Source organism: Puma concolor, chromosome E1 (assembly GCF_028749965.1).
Source record: "Puma concolor isolate L17-30 chromosome E1, mPumCon1.1.hap2, whole genome shotgun sequence".
In the NCBI taxonomy this organism is placed as follows: domain Eukaryota; kingdom Metazoa; phylum Chordata; class Mammalia; order Carnivora; family Felidae; genus Puma; species Puma concolor.
Window position 1 is genome coordinate 41426290 of NC_141680.1, and position 20710 is coordinate 41446999.

Consider the following 20710-nt stretch of genomic DNA (forward strand, 5'->3'; position numbering starts at 1 on the left):
CCAGTGTCTTGCTCCATTGTTTCCCCATGTACTACACTTGAGCATATTCCTGCTTACAGAGCCAGTTGTGATTCTCAGTTGTTGTGATTCTCAGGACTGTAGGAAAATCATGTCACATGGCCATTTTATAGACTCTGCCTTTGGATTTCCTTGGTTCTGACCTTTTGCTTTACAACTAAGTCTGTTCTAGATCTGTGATTGAAGACTGTAGTGCAGGCCTCCTTCTTGATCATTCTACTTGCATAGTCCCTTGCTGGCTTACCCAGATCTTCACCAGCCACTGTGGCTAACCATGGCATGGAGTTACTGGGGAAACAAACACAATCTCATAATAATGAGGAGCTTGGGAGTACACAAAGCATTCCACATCTGAGAATATATTATAAGAATAGGAATTTTCTAGAAGGCTAACCAGGAAAATTCTGAGAGGAGGAAAACAATGTAGTTAGAGACTTTTAAAAATGGTGTTCAAGAACATGTAGAAAGAAACTGGATTTGTGAGCCCATCTACCAGTAAACCATCAAACCCTTACTAAAGAGAAAACCATTGTGTATGCAGGTGTTTTGAACACAATGGGATTCTTGTTGAGAAATTTTTACTGTATTTCAAGAAAAGTACTTTCCTTCATGAGAAAGCTTATTTATTTTATTGTAAGAATGCACGAGTCCAGCATGAGGAGAGAATCAATGAGGGATGAAGATGTTTTTCTCTCCTCTAACCCTGTAGAACTTATTCAGTCATTCAGCAAATTTTGATTAAAATCCTGTGTGCCAAACATGGTGTAGGTCAGTGGGAATCCAGTGGTGGACAAAGTCAGTCAAGTTCCAGGCCTTCACAAAGCTTACCTGGCTTGCCTCCTCTCTCTGGGCAGGTAGATATGCCCAAGCAGACAAGCAACACATTCCAAAAACCCCTTTAGATTATATGCTGGGAACTCAATGTGTATTTCTCAGAAAAACACTAGTGGTTGGTTTACTGACCAGCCTAAGTGTTTAACAACAATAAAAGCATATCCAGTGTGGATTAATGTTTAATCTTTCAACTACATTGGCATTGTTTTAATGGTAAAGTGATTTGGAGTTCTAATTTAGAATTGTTCCAGCTAAGCTACATATCTCCTTCTCTTCCCAGCAGCAGTGACCTTATTATAATCAGAATTGGCCAGGGGTACCTGGGTGGCTCAGTCAGTTAAGCGTCTGACTCTTGATTTTGGCTCAGGTCATGATCTCATGTTTGTGAGATCAAGCCCCACATCAAGCTCTCTCTTGAAATAAATAAGAAAACATTTAAAAAAAGAATTGACCATAGTGGTGCTGGAGGGGAGCCTTGGGAAAGATGGGAGAGTGGTTCTTCCAGCCTAGGCCTTCAGTGGTTCAGCATTCCCAGGTACCAACTAGTATTAATCATGGTACAGTTTCCTAAATCAGGGTATAAACATAGCTCTGACTTAGGCTTCCTCCCCCTTATCACATGTATGGGGATGATTCATGGGTCAAGTTCATGATCAGAGAAACCGCTGTAGTCTTATTTCCTCAGCATCACCACAAAACTTGTGACTTCAGATATGAAGGTGCCTCCCATGAGATATTCTGTATTATTTGAACTACTATTAAAATTATAGACCTTGCACCTGAATTGTTCCTAAAGCTAAAAAAACAAACAAAAAAAAAAGGCCCTTGAAAAAATCCTTCTTCCTTTGGTTCTTCTGATTCTGCATACCATACCTTAAGCTAAAAAAAGCTTTTGAAGATTAATAAACAATAAAGAGAAACACGTTTGCTTCCCAGAGATAAAATTTTTATTATTTTACCACGTGAAACCCCAGCACAAATGTAATGATATCCTGGAAAATTATCCCATCTTGAAATAGTAGAGATGTGATGATGAGTCAGTGGAATAGAGCTTCATTCAAGAAGAACTTTGATCTTTGTTCACTCATTTTCTTTCAGGCCAGGAATTCAAATGAGGAAAGCTGGGATGTTTCTAAAGATTGTCAAAGAGGGCCAGGATTAACTGGGTAATTATGTGGGAAAAAGGATAGACAGCTACTGTTGTTGTTGAAGAGCAGGTAGTTTGCAAGGGACGTATCTCATCTGATCCCTTGGGGTGGGAAAGAGTGTTCACATGTTTCTGAACACCTGGGAACGCTTCTCAATGGGTGGTTCAGCAGCAGGAGGTCCTGCAGGTGGTGCGGCAGGGGGCAGGCTGGCAGCAGGGGGGGCGGCAGCAGGGCGCCTGCACAGAGATGGGCTGGCAGCAGGTGGAGGCCCAGCAGCAGGGGCGGCAGACCACGGCCGTGCAGGACGTGGGGCAGCAGCTGATGGGGCGGCAGCAGCCCTCCTGCAGGGAGCAGGGGTCACAGCAGACGGGGCGGCGGCAGGGCTCGCAGATGGGGCGCGTGCAGCGGCAGGTGCAGGTCACGGGGCGGCACACGGTGGTCTGGCAGCTGACGGGGCGGCAGCAGCAGGGGTCGCGGCAGCAGCAGGGCTGGCAGCAGCCTCCCCCGCAGCCCAGGGAGGAGCAGGTGGAGCCGCAGCAGGAGCCGGACATGGTGGTGTCTGGGGCTGGTTTGGGTCGGAGGGGTGAGAGGATTCGGGTGTTGTCAGGTGTGAATGCCTCCCTCCTGCTCTGGGGCCTTTATATACCCTGGCCGGGTCCTGATGACCTCCATGACACAGGTCATTTCCTGGAGTTGTGGCTGCCCATTGATCTCTAGATTGGTAGATTCAGTTGCTGAGGCAGCAGTTCCCATCATGGAAGGATGCTTTCCTTTCCACCTGTCTGCTTTCTTCCTTGAAATGAATACTTGATGAATTATATCATTCAAAAAATTACCCATGGAATAACCAAACCTTCCAGACCATGCCACGTGACAAGTTGAAAGTGTGAAGAATCCAGTGTTGACACCATCACACTTTCCTCTTTTTTGTCTTATTCACCACCCATGACTCAGTGCAAGACTGTAGTGTTCCTGAGGTCACAGGCCTGGTTTCTGATTGACCTTGAGATGAAGCAAGAATTTCTAAAACACCAAATGACTCATGAAAGGAGATGTGTACTCATTGTACTATGGGAAGAATGGTCCAGTGCTTCTGGAAAACAACACAGTGCTTCACTTCGCTTGTAAGAAAATAATCACCAGAGCCATGATATTGTTTAGTAACTCACTTGGCTTATAAAATTTTTTTTTTAACGTTTATTTATTTTTGAGACAGAGAGAGACAGAGCATGAACGGGGGAGGGTCAGAGAGAGGGAGACACAGAATCTGAAACAGGCTCCAGGCTCTGAGCGGTCAGCCCAGAGCCTGACGCGGGGCTCGAACTCATGGACCGCAAGATCGTGACCTGAGCCGAAGTCGGACGCTTAACCGACTGAGCCACCCAGGCGCCCCATCACTTGGCTTATAAATCAGAGTCACTTCTAAAGACTCTTACTATGTAAACAGTACTATTTATGAGTGGAGAGGGAAAGGGAAGAAGAAGATTAAGTTCCAAGTAGATTCTTATCACACAGCAATTACAAATTTTAGAGGGTAAGACAAAGGCAGATAAAGTAATCAAAGCAGAAGACTTTTCATAGGACAAAAAGTTCAAATTAAGTGAGGATTTTATTCATATTATGCATTTTGAATGCCCCTCCCTGAGTATGGTCTTAGAAATAAAATTGAAATTGGGATCGCTCGCTCTTTCTAGGTGTTACCATAAGCACTTGTATTGAGTTCTACAAAACACGTGGAAAATATTTATAAAGGAACCAGTTATCTTTTCGTAGTAGACACTTTGGTCTGTTGGCCGAGGATTTGTTTGCTTATGAAGTGTGAAATTGGCTTCAGAAAAAAACAGGGGAATTAAATGTATTGGTAGCTGATAAAATAACCTTGTCTTTTTCAGCCACAGCTAAGGAAAATGGGGGTATAGAAGATAATTTATAGTTGGAAGGTAGTTTAAGGATGACACTATCCAAGGGTTGCTGATGACTCTCAGACCAAGTTTTCTCCAAAGTGTGGTTTATTTAAAAAAATTTTTTTTTTCAACGTTTATTTATTTTTGGGACAGAGAGAGACAGAGCATGAACGGGGGAGGGGCAGAGAGAGAGGGAGACACAGAATCGGAAACAGGCTCCAGGCTCTGAGCCATCAGCCCAGAGCCTGACGCGGGGCTCGAACTCACGGACCGCGAGATCGTGACCTGGCTGAAGTCGGACGCTTAACCGACTGCGCCACCCAGGCGCCCCGTATTTAAAAAATTTTTTTAAATGTTTATTCATTTTTTGAGAGAGAGACAGAGCACAAGTGGGAGAGGGGCAGAGAGAGGGAGACACAGAATCTGAAGCAGGCTCCAAGCTCTGAGCTTTCAGCCCAGAGTCTGACGTGGGGCTCAAATCCATGAACCATGAGATCATGAACCTGAGCTGAAGTCGGATGCCCAACTGACTGAACCACAGGTGCCCTGATATAATCATTTTTTAATACACTCCTTGGTCTGCCTAGCTGTGGTCCTTGAAGGCCTTTGAATTTGTGACCCATCATGGTCCTTCAAAGTTTTTGGAAGGCCAGGTTTGTGAAATGATTTCTCTAAAGATATACAGATAAGAGAGTGGCAAAGCATAGATAGTACTGTGGTCTTCCTCTGAGTGTAAACACTGATGAGTGACATAGTCTTTTCCAACTCTTACTTCAAACCAGTGAACAGGTAGCAGTAGTTATCAAAACTTCTATCCCATCTAGTGAAATATAATGGGAACTTGCTTGATTTATGGTTTAGTGTATTGTTATTTGGCTTAGAATATATACAGTGACTAAATTGTCAGGAATAGAAATATGTCTGTAAACTCACTGCATTTCTTAACTAACAAAAAGGAAAGAATACTAAGAAATTCTGTGTCCTGAAATCATAGACTGTCAGAAACTTTGCTATTTGAAGCCACATCAGTAAGAAGTGACGATCTCACTATTTCCTGGACAGGATCTTAGTCACCTTAACACAGAGAAGCAGCTTCAATATCCAGCCCAGAGGCAGAGTTTCAGATCAGAGGTTTTCAGAAAAAACATTCCTCATTTATCTTAACTATGTAGTTTTCAAATAAAGAGGACTTAAATCCTTGTGACAGCGCGGTCCTCATGTGAATTCTTGTGTTTTTACTTAAACTCTACCATTCTTCAAAATCCTATAAAAATAGCTTTTCCTTTGTTTTGTGGGATGCCTCTGGTCCTATGCTTTGTGGTCTCCTTTGCACATTAATAGGCCTAAGCTTTTTGGACAACAGATTGTCCCTAGTCTTTGTCACATGGGCTTTTTTAGTCCTGTTATTTGAATTCCAGATGTTCTGCAAGAGCATAACCACCAGGGTGGGAGTAAGTAAATGTTAATCACAATGGTGATAATTTGTGGGATTTTGTGGTTGGACTGACAGTATGCAATGCTGATGACTTTTTCTGATGGTGAACCACACACCCTCTTCTTCATAGTTTCATGGGTTGTGTTGTTAGGAGCTAGTTTGGGGGCCACTGGATGTTAGGAAGATTTTAAAATTCTGAAAACAGAATACCTGTTCCCTGTTCTGCAAAATGACCTTTGAAATATCCTCCAATCGTAAGAGACACGAGGATAGGAAAGAGTGAGGGAGAAAGGGCAGGGGGAGGATGGGGAGACAAAGAGGGATTCCGATCTAAGAGGGCTTAGGGCTAATACCTGTCCTCTGCCAGGGCCAGTCTCCTCAGCTGTAAAAGGGGCTGAGTCTTCTGTCCATGATGTTCTTCATAGGCTATGTTTATCATAAAGCCTGTACAGTGGGGAAGACAAAAGAAATGGATATCATTCATTGAAAAGAGAGAATGTTTTAGATGGAAAAATTCTAGATGATCAGGGAACGGGTGGAACTTTTTTTCTGGAATTTAACAAATACATATCTTTTCTGCCTAATAAATACCGTCTTCCTAAAGCCAGGGAAGACTAACCCAAGTAATCTTACAGCTTAAGTTGTTTGCCTTCTTTGGGTGGTTCAGGGTGGAATGAAAAGTCCATCAGATACATGTATTATCTCCATTGCTCCTGATGCCAAGCCCTTATTCATAAATCCTGTAAGCTAGGGCTCTCTCCTATGCATTAGCCCTTTCATTCTGAGACAGCTTCAATTTGCTGATGGATTGTTTCTTCCCTCTTTGTTATACTTACTAAACCTTAGAAGTGTGCTTTGTTATGTTAGGAAATCTGTTTCTGCCAATGGATGTGGACTGTCTTGAAAAAACAAGAAGCCTTCCCCTCAATCCTCTCCCACTTTCAGTGACATGATATGTCATAAATAGCACATCTTTTGAGCCTGTTTGATACAGTAATGTTCCAATGTGTAACAAGGACTATCAGTGAATGGTGCTTGGTAAATACTGTGTGCCAGTCACTTTACATACATAAGGTCATTTAACTTTCCTAGCAACCAACATTGGTGAGAATTAACTTTCCCATTTGGCAGATGAAGAAACCTGAAGGTCAGAGAAGTTAAGTTATACTGATGCTGAGGATTCTGCCTTAAGTAAAATATCTACCTTTTAGAGTTCTTGTCATAAAGACAATTGCCTTCTAATTTTGTTTGATTCAATAGAAATCAAGTACCAACCATATTCTAAACATTGAGCTCAGTACTGAAGCCATTATAAATTGTGTCTCCTTTGTTGGAGGCAGAAAAATAGATCATCTCAATACAATGCCTTGTGGGGAGGGAGATGCGTATAGGATCGCTTTTGGAACATGTTAGGGGCACCTGACCTAGCCTGTGTGTGTGTGTGTGTGTGTGTGTGTGTGTGTGTGTGTGTGTACGTGTACGCGGACATGCATGCCTGTGAGTGCATGAATATGTGCAGGTGTGTTTATGTGGTAGAGGGGTTAGGACAGAACTGTTAGAGAAGACTGAGCTGAATCTTGGAAATGACTGTTAGGTGGATGAAGAATGTGGAGGGTAGGAGTAGATGAAAAAAATATTCCAGATAAATGCAAAAATATGACAAAAGCAAAGACATAGGGAACTGCTTGGCATGTGCCAGTTACTGTGAGTTCAGTGTTACTTGAAGTGAAACTTAGTGGGGGGTGTCGAGACATGAACGTGGACATCTGGGCAAAGGACAGGCCCTGGAGAACCTTGTGTGCACAGATTTCCTACCCACATAAGCAGTCTGAGGACTAGCCTGGCCATCCTACAGCACCTTCCAAAACTCCAGTCCTAGCACCTCTCCCTTTTCTCTTCTGTCTTCCTCACCTTCTCCATCTTGTCTTCCTTCTTCCTTGTCCTCCTTCCTTCCTTCCTTCCTATTCCTTGTCTGCTCAGCTATGTACACTAATAAACAGGCACTACTGAATGAATCAGGTAGCAGGGAGGTTTATGGGAAAAATTAGTTTATTGAAAATAAGTGAGCAGCACATTACAAAGGATGATGAGGAGGGTTTGGGCAGCCTTCAGAGTTCAGGATGGGTTTGCAAAGTCCACTCCAAGGACTTTTAAGAGAGATCTACCATCCATGGTGTCTTCTGCTGATGGAGACACCTGGGTATTAGGCTGAGGGTGGTGATGGACATCTGCTTGTGTATCCAACTGGTAGGATGTAAAAATGGCTATTGTCACCTTATGAAAAATATCTCCTTTTCTTTCCACTTTCTTAAAATGCAGAATAGGTGCTTAGGCTACAGTGTGTTGCTATTTAGGGATGGTAGGGGTCTCAGCAGCAGGAGGTCCTGCAGGTGGTGCGGCAGGGGGCAGGCTGGCAGCAGGGGGGGCGGCAGCAGGGCGCCTGCACAGAGATGGGCTGGCAGCAGGTGGAGGCCCAGCAGCAGGGGCGGCAGACCACGGCCGTGCAGGACGTGGGGCAGCAGCTGATGGGGCGGCAGCAGCCCTCCTGCAGGGAGCAGGGGTCACAGCAGACGGGGCGGCGGCAGGGCTCGCAGATGGGGCGCGTGCAGCGGCAGGTGCAGGTCACGGGGCGGCACACGGTGGTCTGGCAGCTGACGGGGCGGCAGCAGCAGGGGTCGCGGCAGCAGCAGGGCTGGCAGCAGCCTCCCCCGCAGCCCAGGGAGGAGCAGGTGGAGCCACAGCAGGAGCCGGACATGGTGGTGTCTGGGGCTGGTTTGGGTCGGAGGGGTGAGAGGATTCGGGTGTTGTCAGGTGTGAATGCCTCCCTCCTGCTCTGGGGCCTTTATATACCCTGAGCGGGTCCTGATGACCCCCATGACACAGGTGATTTCTTGTTAATCTTCTGGCCAATTAAGTGAGGATTTAGCATTGAGTAAACCATGTTTGTTAACACTTCACCTTATACACATTCATGCACACAACCACAAACATTCCTTTGTTTTCTCATATTGTTTATTCTCACCAAATCTAGACATTGGATTCAATTCTGATGAATTTCCTTTTGAAACATTCCTAACTCATAAGAGAGAAAAGAATGTGTTTTCTAAATGAGATTAGTATCTAATTACTCTGCCCTTTGGCCTTGAAGTCAGCATTTTATTCCTGGACTTCAAGGACTCAATTACCACCCAAACATGACCTGTCTTATTTTCACTCATGCCCCTGACCGTAACAGGTTAATAGCAGCACTCTTGTGTAGGCCATTTGTGTGAGCTGTGGACTCACCACAACTCTGGGAGAGGCAGGTTTGTAGTTTTCAGATGAGGGGGGAACCACATGGCACCCTGGACCCGTGGTTTGGTTGCTCTTCCCCAGTAGGATCTGGGCTGTCCTGCCCTGGTTGTTGTTTCCCTATTCTCTTGGAATGCTTTCATCTTCCTTCCAAACCAAACTCAACTTCTACCGTGACTGTAAAATTTTAATCAAGGATCCACTGCGATTTTTATCTTCGTAATAATTTATTCAGAATTAATCATTGCATGTGTAGATTCTGGGAAGGGACTATAGAGAATATATAGCCCTATCCCCTCATCTTACAGGAGGGGTCATGTGGATTCACGCAGTCACATTGGGGTCTAGGTCTCCTCATTTCTCAGTAAGCAGCCTCTACCATGAGTATTATGTTTATCAGGTTCAGTAGACCATAGCCTTCAGACAGGAGAGAGAACATCTCAAGCATTCCCCCTACCGCATTTTTATCTCAAGTCTTTAAAGTGAGTAAGCATTGTTAAAAGTGATACTGGAAGAGAATTAGGGAAATGTCTTGTCCCAATGACAGATACTTCGAAAGGGGCTTGGGACTTGCGTGCTGGGTAAGATCTTTGTACCAGTGCAGAGGTTTCTCTGAGGACTGATCAACAGAGCTTGGCTTATTGGTGGATAGGAGTGTGAGGGTTGCCTGTTCCCAGGATGTTCTAAGTATAGTCTAGTTTCCTTTGGTAATACATTGTGGCACTGTGAGATAACGTGCTTGCCTAATTCCTTTTATTGTTTTTCATTTGTACTTCACCCCATACCTTAGCCTTTGTGATGAGTGCCATAAATTTATTCTTACTTAATGGAGTAGAACTGTACTTTTCCTTTGGATTTGAGGGGGAAAAAGAATTCTGTCCAGTCAACCCCACTTACTTTCTTTGAGCACTAAATGAAAGAAAGGGCCAAGAACTTGCAAACCACCAATCAAATGTCCTAAAATTACTATCTTGAGCTTAAAGGGGGAGGCTTTTTGTTGTTTTCATGGGAGAATTAGTTTTATTTTTGCTTCAGTGATATCATGGAAGATATCATCAATGCTGAATTAGATGAAATTCATTCTCTATATCTCTTCATCCCAAGATTCCCTCTTGGCTCCTTTTACAATAGTTGATTTTTAGTGTGCAGACTAGGTAATTGAGATAATGTGGCTAGAATTACATGCAAGCTAGTTTCCCATTGCCACCATGGTTGAATTAGTCAGCTATGATGCATAACAAGCAACCACAAACTCTCAGAACATGCAATAACAAATATTTATTTCTTGGTCACATGTCTGCAGGTCAGTTGGGTTTTGGTGGATTACAGCTGGTCTTGGCTCCGGCAGCGAGTTGGTTTGGGACTTGCTTCTGAATTAGAGTTGGCCAGATTTAGCAAATAAAAATACAGGTGCCCAGTTAAAATCGGATTTCAGATAAACAAATATATCTTTAGTATAAGTATGTCTGAGTATGCATGGGGCATTCTTACATTAAAAATTTACTGTTATTTAACTGAAATTCTGATTTAATGAGGTGTCTTGTATTTTAATTGGCAACCCTATTTCCTTTTTTTTTTTTATCCACATCTTATATCACTTTATTATATAACTCTGCATTGCTCACTAATTGTTTCATTCAATCATTTCGTCTTCCCAAATGGACTGAAATTCTTGGAGAGCAGGCACTAGATTGTCTTCTTGCATCCCTAGCTACCAGGCATGGTGCTAGACACAAGGCAGACCCCCAATGGCAACCCTATTTCTAATGGCAGAAGCACAAGGGAGCAATCCAGTCATGCAGGTGTATTTAAAGTCTTTGCTTGGATCATGTCCTCTAACATCCCATTGGCCAAAGCAAGTTACATGGTGAATTCCAAGTCACAGGGTGCGAGAGTGGGAGAGGATACTTCTCCCAGAGGGGTGGGAAGGGGAAGAGAGTAAATATTAATGAAGAATGATCTAATCTTCCAGAGTAGTAAATAAATTATTTTAGTAATCTTTGTTGTGAAGCTTGGACAAAGATTGTAGAAAGCCAAATTAGATTATGGTTACTGCATTTCCATTCATTTGAGTAAATTTACTTCTCTTCCTCCTTCCCTTCCTGGTCAACCAGGAAATTTCATTGATTTAAAAAGAGACCTTCTTATCTACATATTTAATGCAATCCCTATCAAAATACCAACAGCATTTTTCACAGAACTAGAACAAACAATCTTAAAATTTGTATGTAACCACAAAAGACCCCAAATAGCCAAAGCAATCTTGAAAAAGCAAAGCAAAGCTGGAGACATCACAATTCTGGACTTCAAGTTATATTGCAAAGCTGTAATAATCAAAATGGTATGGTATTGGCACAAAAATCGACACATAGGTCAATAGAGCAGAATAGAAAATCCAGAAGTAAACCCACAATGATATGGTCAATTAATCTTCAACAATGCAGGAAAGAATATCCAATGGGGAAAAGACAGTCTGTTCAACAAACGGTGTTGGGAAAACTGGACAGCAACATGGAAAAGAATGAAACTGAACTTTTTTCTTACACCACACATGAAAATAAATTCAGAATGGATTAAAGACCTAAAAGTGAGACCTGGAATCAAAAATCATAGAAGAGAACACAGGCAGTAACTTCTTTGACATCGGCCATAGCAACTTCTTTCTAGAAATTTTCCTGAGACAAGAAAAACAATTGAGACTACATCAAAATAAAAACCTTCTGCATAGCAAAGGAAACAATCAACAAAACTAAAAGGCAACCTACAGAATGGGAGAAGATATTTGCAAGTGACATATCTGATAAAGGGTTAGTATCCAAAATATATAAATACCTTATAAAACTCAACACACAAAAAGCAAATAACCCAATTAAAAAATGGGCAGAAGGCAAGAACAGACATTTCTCCAAAGAAGACATACAGATGGCCAACAGACATGAAAAAATGTTCATCACTTACTATCAGGGAAATGCAAATCAAAAGTATAATGAGATATCACCTCACACCTGCTGGAATGGCTGAAATCAACAACACAAGAAACAAATGGCATTGGTGAGGATGTGGGTAAAAAGGAACCCTCATGTACTATTAGTGGGAATGCAAACTGGTGCAGCCACTGTGGAAAACAGTGTAGAGGTTCCTCAAAAAGTTAAAAATAGAACTACCCTATGATCCATCAATTGCACTACAAAAACACTAATTCAAAGGGGTACATGCACCCCCTACGTTTATAGCAGCATTATTTACAATAGCCAAGATGTAGAAGCAGCCCAAGTATCCACTGATAGAGCAATGGATAAAGAAGATGTAGTGTGTATATACAATGGAATATTATTAAGCCATAAAAAGAATGAAATCTTGCCGTTTGCAATGATGTGGATGGAGCTAGAGAGTATTATGCCAAGTGAAATAACTCAATCAGAGAAAGACAAAAACCGTATGATTTCACTATGTAGAATTTAAGAAACAAAACAGATGAACATAGGGAGGAAAGAAAAAGAGAGGCAAACCAGAAAACAGACTCTTAACTATAGAAGACAAACAGGGTTGCTGGAGGGGAGGCGGGAGGAGGATGGGTTAAATGGGTGATGGGTATTAAGCAGTGCACTTGTGATGAGCACTGGGTGATGTATGGAAGTGATTAATCACTAAATTCTACTCCTGAAACTAATATTACACTGTATGTTAAATAATTGGAATTGAAATAAAAACTTGAAGAAAAAAACGCTTCCCAATAATAAACCGGACATTAACTCTTTATTTATATACAGATTTCCAAAGAATATTCTGAACTTTTCTTCATAAATATTGCATTGTTTTATTAGACCTATTTTGAAACAGTTTATAATATTTGTAGCTCTTGTGAATGGAATCTTCATTTCTATTAAATTAGAATTACTAAATGACTCTTTTCAGGTTATAAAAATGTTATTGAGTTTTTTGTTTGTCAATACTCTATATAGTGACTTCCCTAAACTCTCTTTTTAGCACACGTTTGTAGGTTTTCTTGGATTTCCTATGTTAACAACAGTATTGTCTACAGGTATCAACAATTTTGTTTTTGTTTTTTTTCTGTAATGCTTTTTCTCTTAATCAGATTGAATTGAGTAGGATCTCAAATACAACAATGATAGGAGTGGTATCAGTTATCCTTGTCTTATTTAAACTCTATTAGGAATACTTCTAAAATTTGTTAACTATTATGTTTTGCTATGAAGTTTTGATAAATAGCATTCATCAGGATAAAAATGTCCTCTTTTAGCCCTGTTTTGCTTAGAGTGTTTTAAATAGTAAATGGCTGTTGTGATGGTCAGTTTTATGTGTCAACTTGACTGGGCCATAGTATGCTCAGACATTTGGACAAACATTCTGGGTGTGTCTGTGAAACTGTTTCTGGGTAAGATTAACCTTCGAATTAGTAGACTGAATAAAGCAGATGACCCTCTCCTGTGTGGGTGGACCTCACAGATCTGAATAGAAAAAAAAAGGCTGACTTCCCCTTCAACTTTGATTAAAAGAGAACTCCTCCTTCTGACTCCCTTGACATCAGTCTTCCTGACTTCAGAGTTGAACTGAAACATTGGCTCTTCTTGGGTCTTGAGTCTGCTGGCTTTTGAACTGGAATTTACATTATCAGCACTTCTGGGTCTCCAGTTTGTCAATTGCAGATTTTAGGACTTCTCAGATTCTGTAATCTGCAATTCTATATAATCTCAGATTCTATAATCCCTCCTCTCCCCCTCCTCTCTCTCTCTCTCTCTCTTATGTTTGTGTGTGCATGTGCGTATTTATGTATATAAACATGTGTCTATATCTACATCAGTCTCCCACTGGTTCTGTTTCTCTGGAGAACCCTGACTAATGTAGTTGTTATATATTACTGAATTATTTTCCCACAGCTATTGATATAATCCTGAAGGGTTTTTTTTGTTTTTGTTTTTGTTTTTTTTTACCTTTAATGTACTAGTATCAACAAGCTTATTTAAATACTTTCTAATTTTGAAACATTCTTGAATGTCTAGGACAAACTAGTTAGTTGTGATGTGTTATTCCTTTTATATATATTGCTAAATTTCACTTACTAATATTTACTGGCTCTTTGCATCTATGATCTTCAATAACATAGGCCTGTAATTTTTCCTTTATCACTTTGTTCTTGTCTGTGTCTGATGTTACTGTTATACTTAAAATGAATTGGGAACATTTTCCTTTCTTCTGTTCTCCCATCCAAGTACCAATGAGGACTGACTCTGCTTAGCTTCTGAGATGAGATGAGTTTGGGCACATTTAAGGTGGTATGGCTGTAGACCTTTTCTTCTGTTCTTTCTCCCAGTTTGAATGGGAGAGAACTTTAAGGTTTAGTAAACTTACTTGTAAACCAACCTGGGTCTGGCATTTTTAATATCAATATATGTAGAGGATAGATTTTGGATCATAGGTATAGTTTCTTTAATGGTTATTGGCTTATTTATATTTTGTATATCTTCTGGAATTAATATCTATTTTTCTAGACATAGTCAATTCAATCATAATTTTCAAACATATTGGTATAAATTTATGCATAATGTTCTTTTTTAAAAAATTTTATTAGTGTTTATTATCTTTGAGAGAGAGAGAGAGAGAGATAGGGCATGAGCAGGGGGAGGGGCAGAAAGAGGGAGACAGAATCCAAAGCAGGCTCCAGGCTTGGAGCTGTAAGCACAGAGCCCAATGTGGGGCTTAAACTCACGATCTGTGAGATCATGACCTGAGCTGAAGTCGGACGCTTAACTGACTGAGCCACCCAGGGACCCCTAATTGTTCTAATGTTCTAATTGTTTTTAAAAGTTTCTACTCTCTTGGAAGCTGATTATTCTCCTTTTCAAGTATAATGTTATTTGCCAGTCTTTCAGACATTCTCCTTTTTCTCTCTCTCTTGGTCTTTGATCAGTTTTACCAGACTTTTTCTATTTCATTAGTTTTTTTTTGTCTTTGTTGTGTTTATATAATTAATTTTATTAAACATTTCATATTGTGTTTATGTAATTTTATTAAGCTTTTCATTTAAAAATATGTTATTAATGTTTAAATTTGTCATTCTTTCCACATTGGGTTTACTGATTGATGCGGGTTGTGGGATGGAGATGTAATAGAAGGTGAGAATTTCAATGTGTGATTCCAAAGCACGGCGTCAAGAAAGGGAACCCTGTGCATTGTTGGTGGGCATGTAAATTGGTGCAGTCTCTCTGGAAAACAGTATGGAGGTTTCTCAACAAATTAAAAATACAACTGCCATATGATCCAGCAATTCAACTTCTGGGTATTTATCCAAAGAAAATGAAGACATTAATTCAAAAAGATATATTCAATCCTATGTTCATTGCAGCATTATTTACAATAGCCAAGATACAGGGGTGCCTGGGTGACTCAGTCGGTTGAGTGTCTGACTTTGGCTCAGGTCATGATCTTGCGGTCTGTGAGTTTGAGCCCTGCATTGGGGTCTGGGCTGACAACTCAGAGCCTGGAGCCTGCTTCAGATTCTGTGTCTCCCTCTCTTTCTGCCCCTTCCCCACTCATGCTTTGTCTCTCTCTGTCAAAAATAAATAAACATTAAAAAAATTAAAAAAAAATAGTCAAGATACAGAAACAACCTAAGTGTCCATCAGTGGATGAATGGGTAAAGAAGATGTGGTGTATATATACAATGTATATATAAATGTATATATAAATACAATTTTACCCAGCCATAAAAAAGAATGAAATCTTGCCATTTGCAACCACATGGATGGGTCTTGAGGGTATTATGCTACGTGAAATGAGTCAAAAACAGATACTGAATGATTTCACTTATACGTAGAATATAAACAAATGAACAAAACAAAACTCATAGATACAGAGAACAGATTGGTGGTTGCCAGAGGTGAGTGGAGTTAGGGGATGGGTGAACTGGGTGAAAGTGGTCGAGAGGTATAAACTTCTAGTTATAAAATAAATGTCATGGGGATATAATGTATAGGATGGTGACTATAGTCAATAATGTATCACACACCTTAAAGTTGCTAAGAGAGTAAATCTTAAAATTTTTTGTTACAAGAAGAAAAATTTTGTATCTTTATACAGTGACAGATTGTAGCTAGACTTACTGTGGCAATCATTTCTTATAGTGCACAAATATTGAATTATTATTGTGTACACCTGAAACTAATATGATGCTATATGTCAATTATATCTCAATAAAAAAACAAATTAAAATTTAAAAAATAAGAGCTAAAGACATGAATGAAATCTGCCCTAATTTAGGATATTAAGATGTATACATGTGCATATACATGTACACATGTGCCACTTTTGTTCTAATATTTTAAATGATCTATATTTCACATATATAGCACTTACTCTCAAAGTGATTTCAACATGAGTGTTCTTCCTGTATCATCATGTAAAATATAGTTACCTAATACTAAGTAAAATGATCACGAAAACAATAAGGAACAATGCCAAAAATTTTTTATGTGTAGAAAAGTTTATTAGAAAGAGAAGCAACGAAACGCAAAAAAAAATTTACTCTGTTAGAAAATATATAACTGGATCCCTAGGTCTGAGGGTATAACTGAACCCCAGGTCAGAGGGTGTCAAATCAGTACTGCACAAAGGTTGCAGATAATATTCACTTTGTTAGGAAGGGTAATCTAGAGCCCTAAAATGATAAGGAAGAATGAGAAATTTAGAGGAGTGGGATTTTTTTAAGCTGATGGATCACATATTAATATCCATATTTGATGCCAATATTGAAAGGAAAAGATAGTCATGGAAGGAGCTTAACATGAACCAGAATGTGCTCGCAGAGCCAGTGGCACGTTGGTAGGTTCATTAGAATGGTGAGGCTCAACCTGTTGAATGATGTCAGTCAGATTCCATGTGTCCAACAGCACCAAAGAGTCTATATCTGAGGGGGCAGAAGTGAATGGAGATAGTGGTCACAGGGCAGGGGGCTCAGCAGCAAGAGGAGGCACAGCACATGGGGCGGGGGCAGGTGGAGATGACACAGGTGGGGCGATAGCAAGTGGTGTGGCAGGAGACCTGGCCACAGACTGGGCGCAGGCAGCAGGAGGGGCAGCAGGAGGGGCGGCAGCAGCTGGAGCCACAGCAGCTGGAGCCACAGCAGTTGGAACCACAGCAAGAGGGGCGGCAGCAGCTAGAAATGCAGCAGGAGGGGCGGCAGCAGCTGGAGCCACAGCAGCTGGAGCCACAGCAGCTGGGGCGGCAGCAAGAGGGACGGCAGCAGCTAGAAATGCAGCAGGAGGGGCGGCAGCAGCTGGAGCCACAGCAGCTGGAGCCACAGCAGCTGGGGCGGCAGCAAGAGGGACGGCAGCAGCTAGAAATGCAGCAGGAGGGGCGGCAGCAGCTGGAGCCACAGCAGGAGGGGCGGCAGCAGCTGGACACACAGCAGCTGGGGCGGCAGCAGGTGGTCCTGCAGCAGGTGGTCTGGCAGCAGGTGGGGCGGCAGCAAGGCTGGCAGCAGCTGGAGCCACAGCCCTGGTCAGAGCAGACGGAGCCACAACAGGAGCTGACCATGGTGTCAGAGGAAGGATTGGGGTTTCACCAGTAGGTATGAGTGGGTTTCCACAAGGGTGGTTTCTTGAGTTTGAATGTCTCCTTACCTCTGTCCCCTTTTATACCCTGCTGAGGGTTACTATGACCATGTGCAGGACTCTTCTTGTTGTTTATCTTAATAGAAAATCAGTTAGTTTTAGTAAATTAGATAATTATGTTTATCTGGTGAATATTCCTATATATAGAAAAGGGCTCCACTTCCTTCTCCTGTTGTATTGTGAGCTATCTGATTTGGTTAAAATCAAGTGAATCAGCTCCCATATGTCTTCCCTTGTCTGATGTGTCTTCCAAAGTAGACCTGTCCCATGACATTGTTTCATTGAATGTCACAAGTGTTAATTCTTCATTTATGTACTTAACTCCAGGATAATATGTTGAGAATGGATATTATGGTGACTAAATCTGCTGTCAAAGAGGTTAACAACAAGTCATATGAAATGCTGGTAGGAAAATAACATGAAAGAGGCATCGGGGGGGGGGGGGGAAGTCCCTAGTGTGCAGCGGGAAATACTGATTCGTTTGGATTTTATGGATAGTCATTGAGGTATAAAGGATCCTAACAACGTTTCTATCTCTTTTGTCTTACTGAATCTATTCAATTGAAAGTTCTAATGCAGTGTTTCACTACTTACAAATAGTAAAAAATCCATTGGCATGAATGGGTCCTTTTAAAAATTATTAAATTATTATTGACATGTTCTTCAGAGACAGGGTATCATAAGGGTGTATTTTTCCTCTCATTTTGATGGTTAAGCATACTCAACAGAATACGTATAATTGAATATTTTCTTGTATTCTGAGATTTTTTTATCTCTCAGAAATATGTTTGAGGTGTTTTTCTTGATACAAATGAGATCTCAGGGGTTAAGCTTTAATCTGTGTCCTATCGGCACTTGAATAAGACAAACAAGACACATTATGTAGGGGTTTGGCAAGCATGTAGAACATTGTATGATAAATAAAAATTATGTATTTAAATTTGTACATGTATGAAATGCGAGATAATACTAATGGTTACTATTTTTGAGTGCCTACTATGTGTCAGGAATTTTCTGAGTCTTGTGTAATTGTTCTCTTGTTTATACTTCAGAAGGACTCTAGGAGGTGGACACAATTTTTCTTAATTCTTTAGACATGAAGTAATTGAGGTTTAGATAGAGTGATATCATACAGTCAGTAGGGTTCTCTTCTAGCATGTACAAAGAGGTATGAGGAATAATAATCCCATGTCATTTCTCATACTGTTTCATTTGTGTAAATGTGCTTTCTCCCTTGTCATTTCAGCAAACTTTTGCTCATACATAAATGTCTAGTCCAGATGCCAGCTCATCTCTAATATCTTTCTTGACATCTATCACATTCAAAACTAATCATTCATTCCCTTTTCCTCCAATATACTTGTGATCTAGGGTATCACACTCTAGCATAATTGGTTTATATCTCTTTTCCCCCAATCCTTCTATATACCCCATGATGTCAGAGAATGTCTTATTCACATACATAAACATGGTGCCTAGCAATTGCCCTCACTGAATGTTAGTTGCGTGAATGTGGGGTTAATTGAAAACATAGGGCATTTATTCGCCCTTTATCATGCTATAGATAATCTAGATGGATAGAGAAAAGAAAAAAGAGCATTCAGACAGTGGGGATCTGATTGAACAGGGGTTTATTTTTGACTGATGGACTAAATGACTTGTTTGGATGGTATGTATAGGAAGGTAAAGAAAAAGAATACTGCTACAATGAGGAGAATGCAAAGATATTCCTGAATTTCTACAAAGTAAGTAGATATTGTATCATCACACTATTGGGAGAAAGGTGTGAGCAAATATCTAGGCTTTAAAAATATTATTTGGCAGTGAGTGGGTAGAGTGATGGGAAGCAGGAAGAAAATTCAAGTGGTGGTTGCACGATAGGGATGAGAGATGAATGCCTGTCTAGGTTGGTGGCAGTGGGAGCAGTAAACAAGATGGTGATGCAATAGCATTTCAAAGAGAGTCAACCAGGAGCACTTACAAAATGGGCAATAGAGGAGGGCACTTGTTAGGATGAGCACTGGGTGTTATATGTAAGTCAGTTTGACAATAAAGTATATTAAAAAAATAAAACCTAAACAAACAAACAAAAACAAAAATGAGCAATAGAGGTAACAGGAGACTTCATTGTTAAAGAGGACTCATAATTTAATATTTTTTAGTTAAGTTCTAATAGTGGAAAGATAATCATTTGTAAAAACAAGAAAATGTATTTTAAAATCTTACCAGAAACAAAGTCAAAAGACAAATGACTGAATGAGAAAAAAATACTTGTAATTTATACCAGAGTAAGTGACCTTACTATATGAAGTACTTGTAAAATTCGATTAGAGAAAAGGCAAAAACCTGATGGAAAAATAAGATGAAGATCTTTCTTTATCATAAAAAGATGTCCAGTCTCATGCTTAAGAATAGAAAGGAAGTTATACAGGATGCCACTTCTCACCTGTGAGAGTGTCAAAAATTCAAACATTGACAACACTCTCAAGTATCTAGAGATTATGTGGAAATTGCCATGCTCATACGTTTTTTAGTAAGATTTGGCGATAATTAGTGGCATTATTCTTTGACTCAGTTATCCTAATTGTATAAATTATTCAAAACGTACTCTGGCAAAACTATGAAAAGATGTTAGGCAAGATTATTCATAGCAGTGCTATTTGTAAAAACAAAACAACAGCAATAAGAACTAGACACAACCTGGGTGTCCTTCAGTAGGTAGTGGTGATTAAGCTATGGTGTATCCCCATAATGGAGCACTGTTCAGCTTTATAAAGGAATAAGGGATATCGCTATGCTACTGTGAAGTAATCTGCAGGATATATTGTTGAGATGACAAAGTAGACGGAGAGAAGGGTCTACAGTGTCTGTAGACACTACAATGTGTCTAAAAAAATAAGAGAACACATATAGAACATGTATTTGCTGGGGCTGCTGGGTGGCTCAGTCAGTTAAGCATCTGACTTTGGTTCAGGTCATGATTTCGTGGTTTGTGGGTTTCAGGCCCCGCATTGGGCTCTGTGCTGACAGTTCAGAGCCTAGAGTCTGCTTCAGATTCTGTGTCTCCCTTTCTCTGCCCCTCCCCTGCTTGTGCTCTATCTCTCAACAATAAATAAACATTAAAAAATTAAAAAAATAAAATGTATTTGCTTATATTACATTAATTTTTTAATATTAATGTGGTATGTATATATAATGGAATATTATTCAGCCATAAAAAGGGATGAAATCTTGCCATTTGCAAGGACAAGGATGGAGGTAGAGAGTATTATGCTAAGCTAAATAAATCAGTCAGAGAAAGACAAATACCATATGATTTCACTCATATGTGGAACTTAAGAAACAAAACAAATAAGCAGAAGGAAAAAAAAGAGACAAGTCTAGAAACAGACTCTTAACTATAGAGAATAAACTGATAGTTACTAGAGGGGATGGGGGGAGGGAAGATAG

The 20710-nt window shown here is 40.4% G+C and overlaps 2 protein-coding genes and 1 long non-coding RNA gene across 3 annotated transcripts in view; 1 reads left to right on the top strand and 2 right to left on the bottom strand.

Moving 5' to 3' along the window:
* The window catches only part of LOC147574350 (uncharacterized), a 280815-nt gene that overhangs the window by 236270 nt on the left and 23835 nt on the right, over positions 1-20710 (top strand). The gene's annotated exons all lie outside the window — the stretch shown is intronic.
* LOC112854142 (keratin-associated protein 2-3) lies at positions 1777-2625 on the bottom strand. The gene has a single exon (XM_025917605.2). The coding sequence runs from the start codon at positions 2549-2551 to the stop codon at positions 2165-2167; it is 387 nt and encodes a 128-aa protein (XP_025773390.1). The 5' UTR covers positions 2552-2625; the 3' UTR covers positions 1777-2164.
* On the bottom strand, positions 7371-8160 carry LOC112854199 (keratin-associated protein 2-3). Its single transcript, XM_025917665.2, has one exon. The coding sequence runs from the start codon at positions 8092-8094 to the stop codon at positions 7708-7710; it is 387 nt and encodes a 128-aa protein (XP_025773450.1). The 5' UTR covers positions 8095-8160; the 3' UTR covers positions 7371-7707.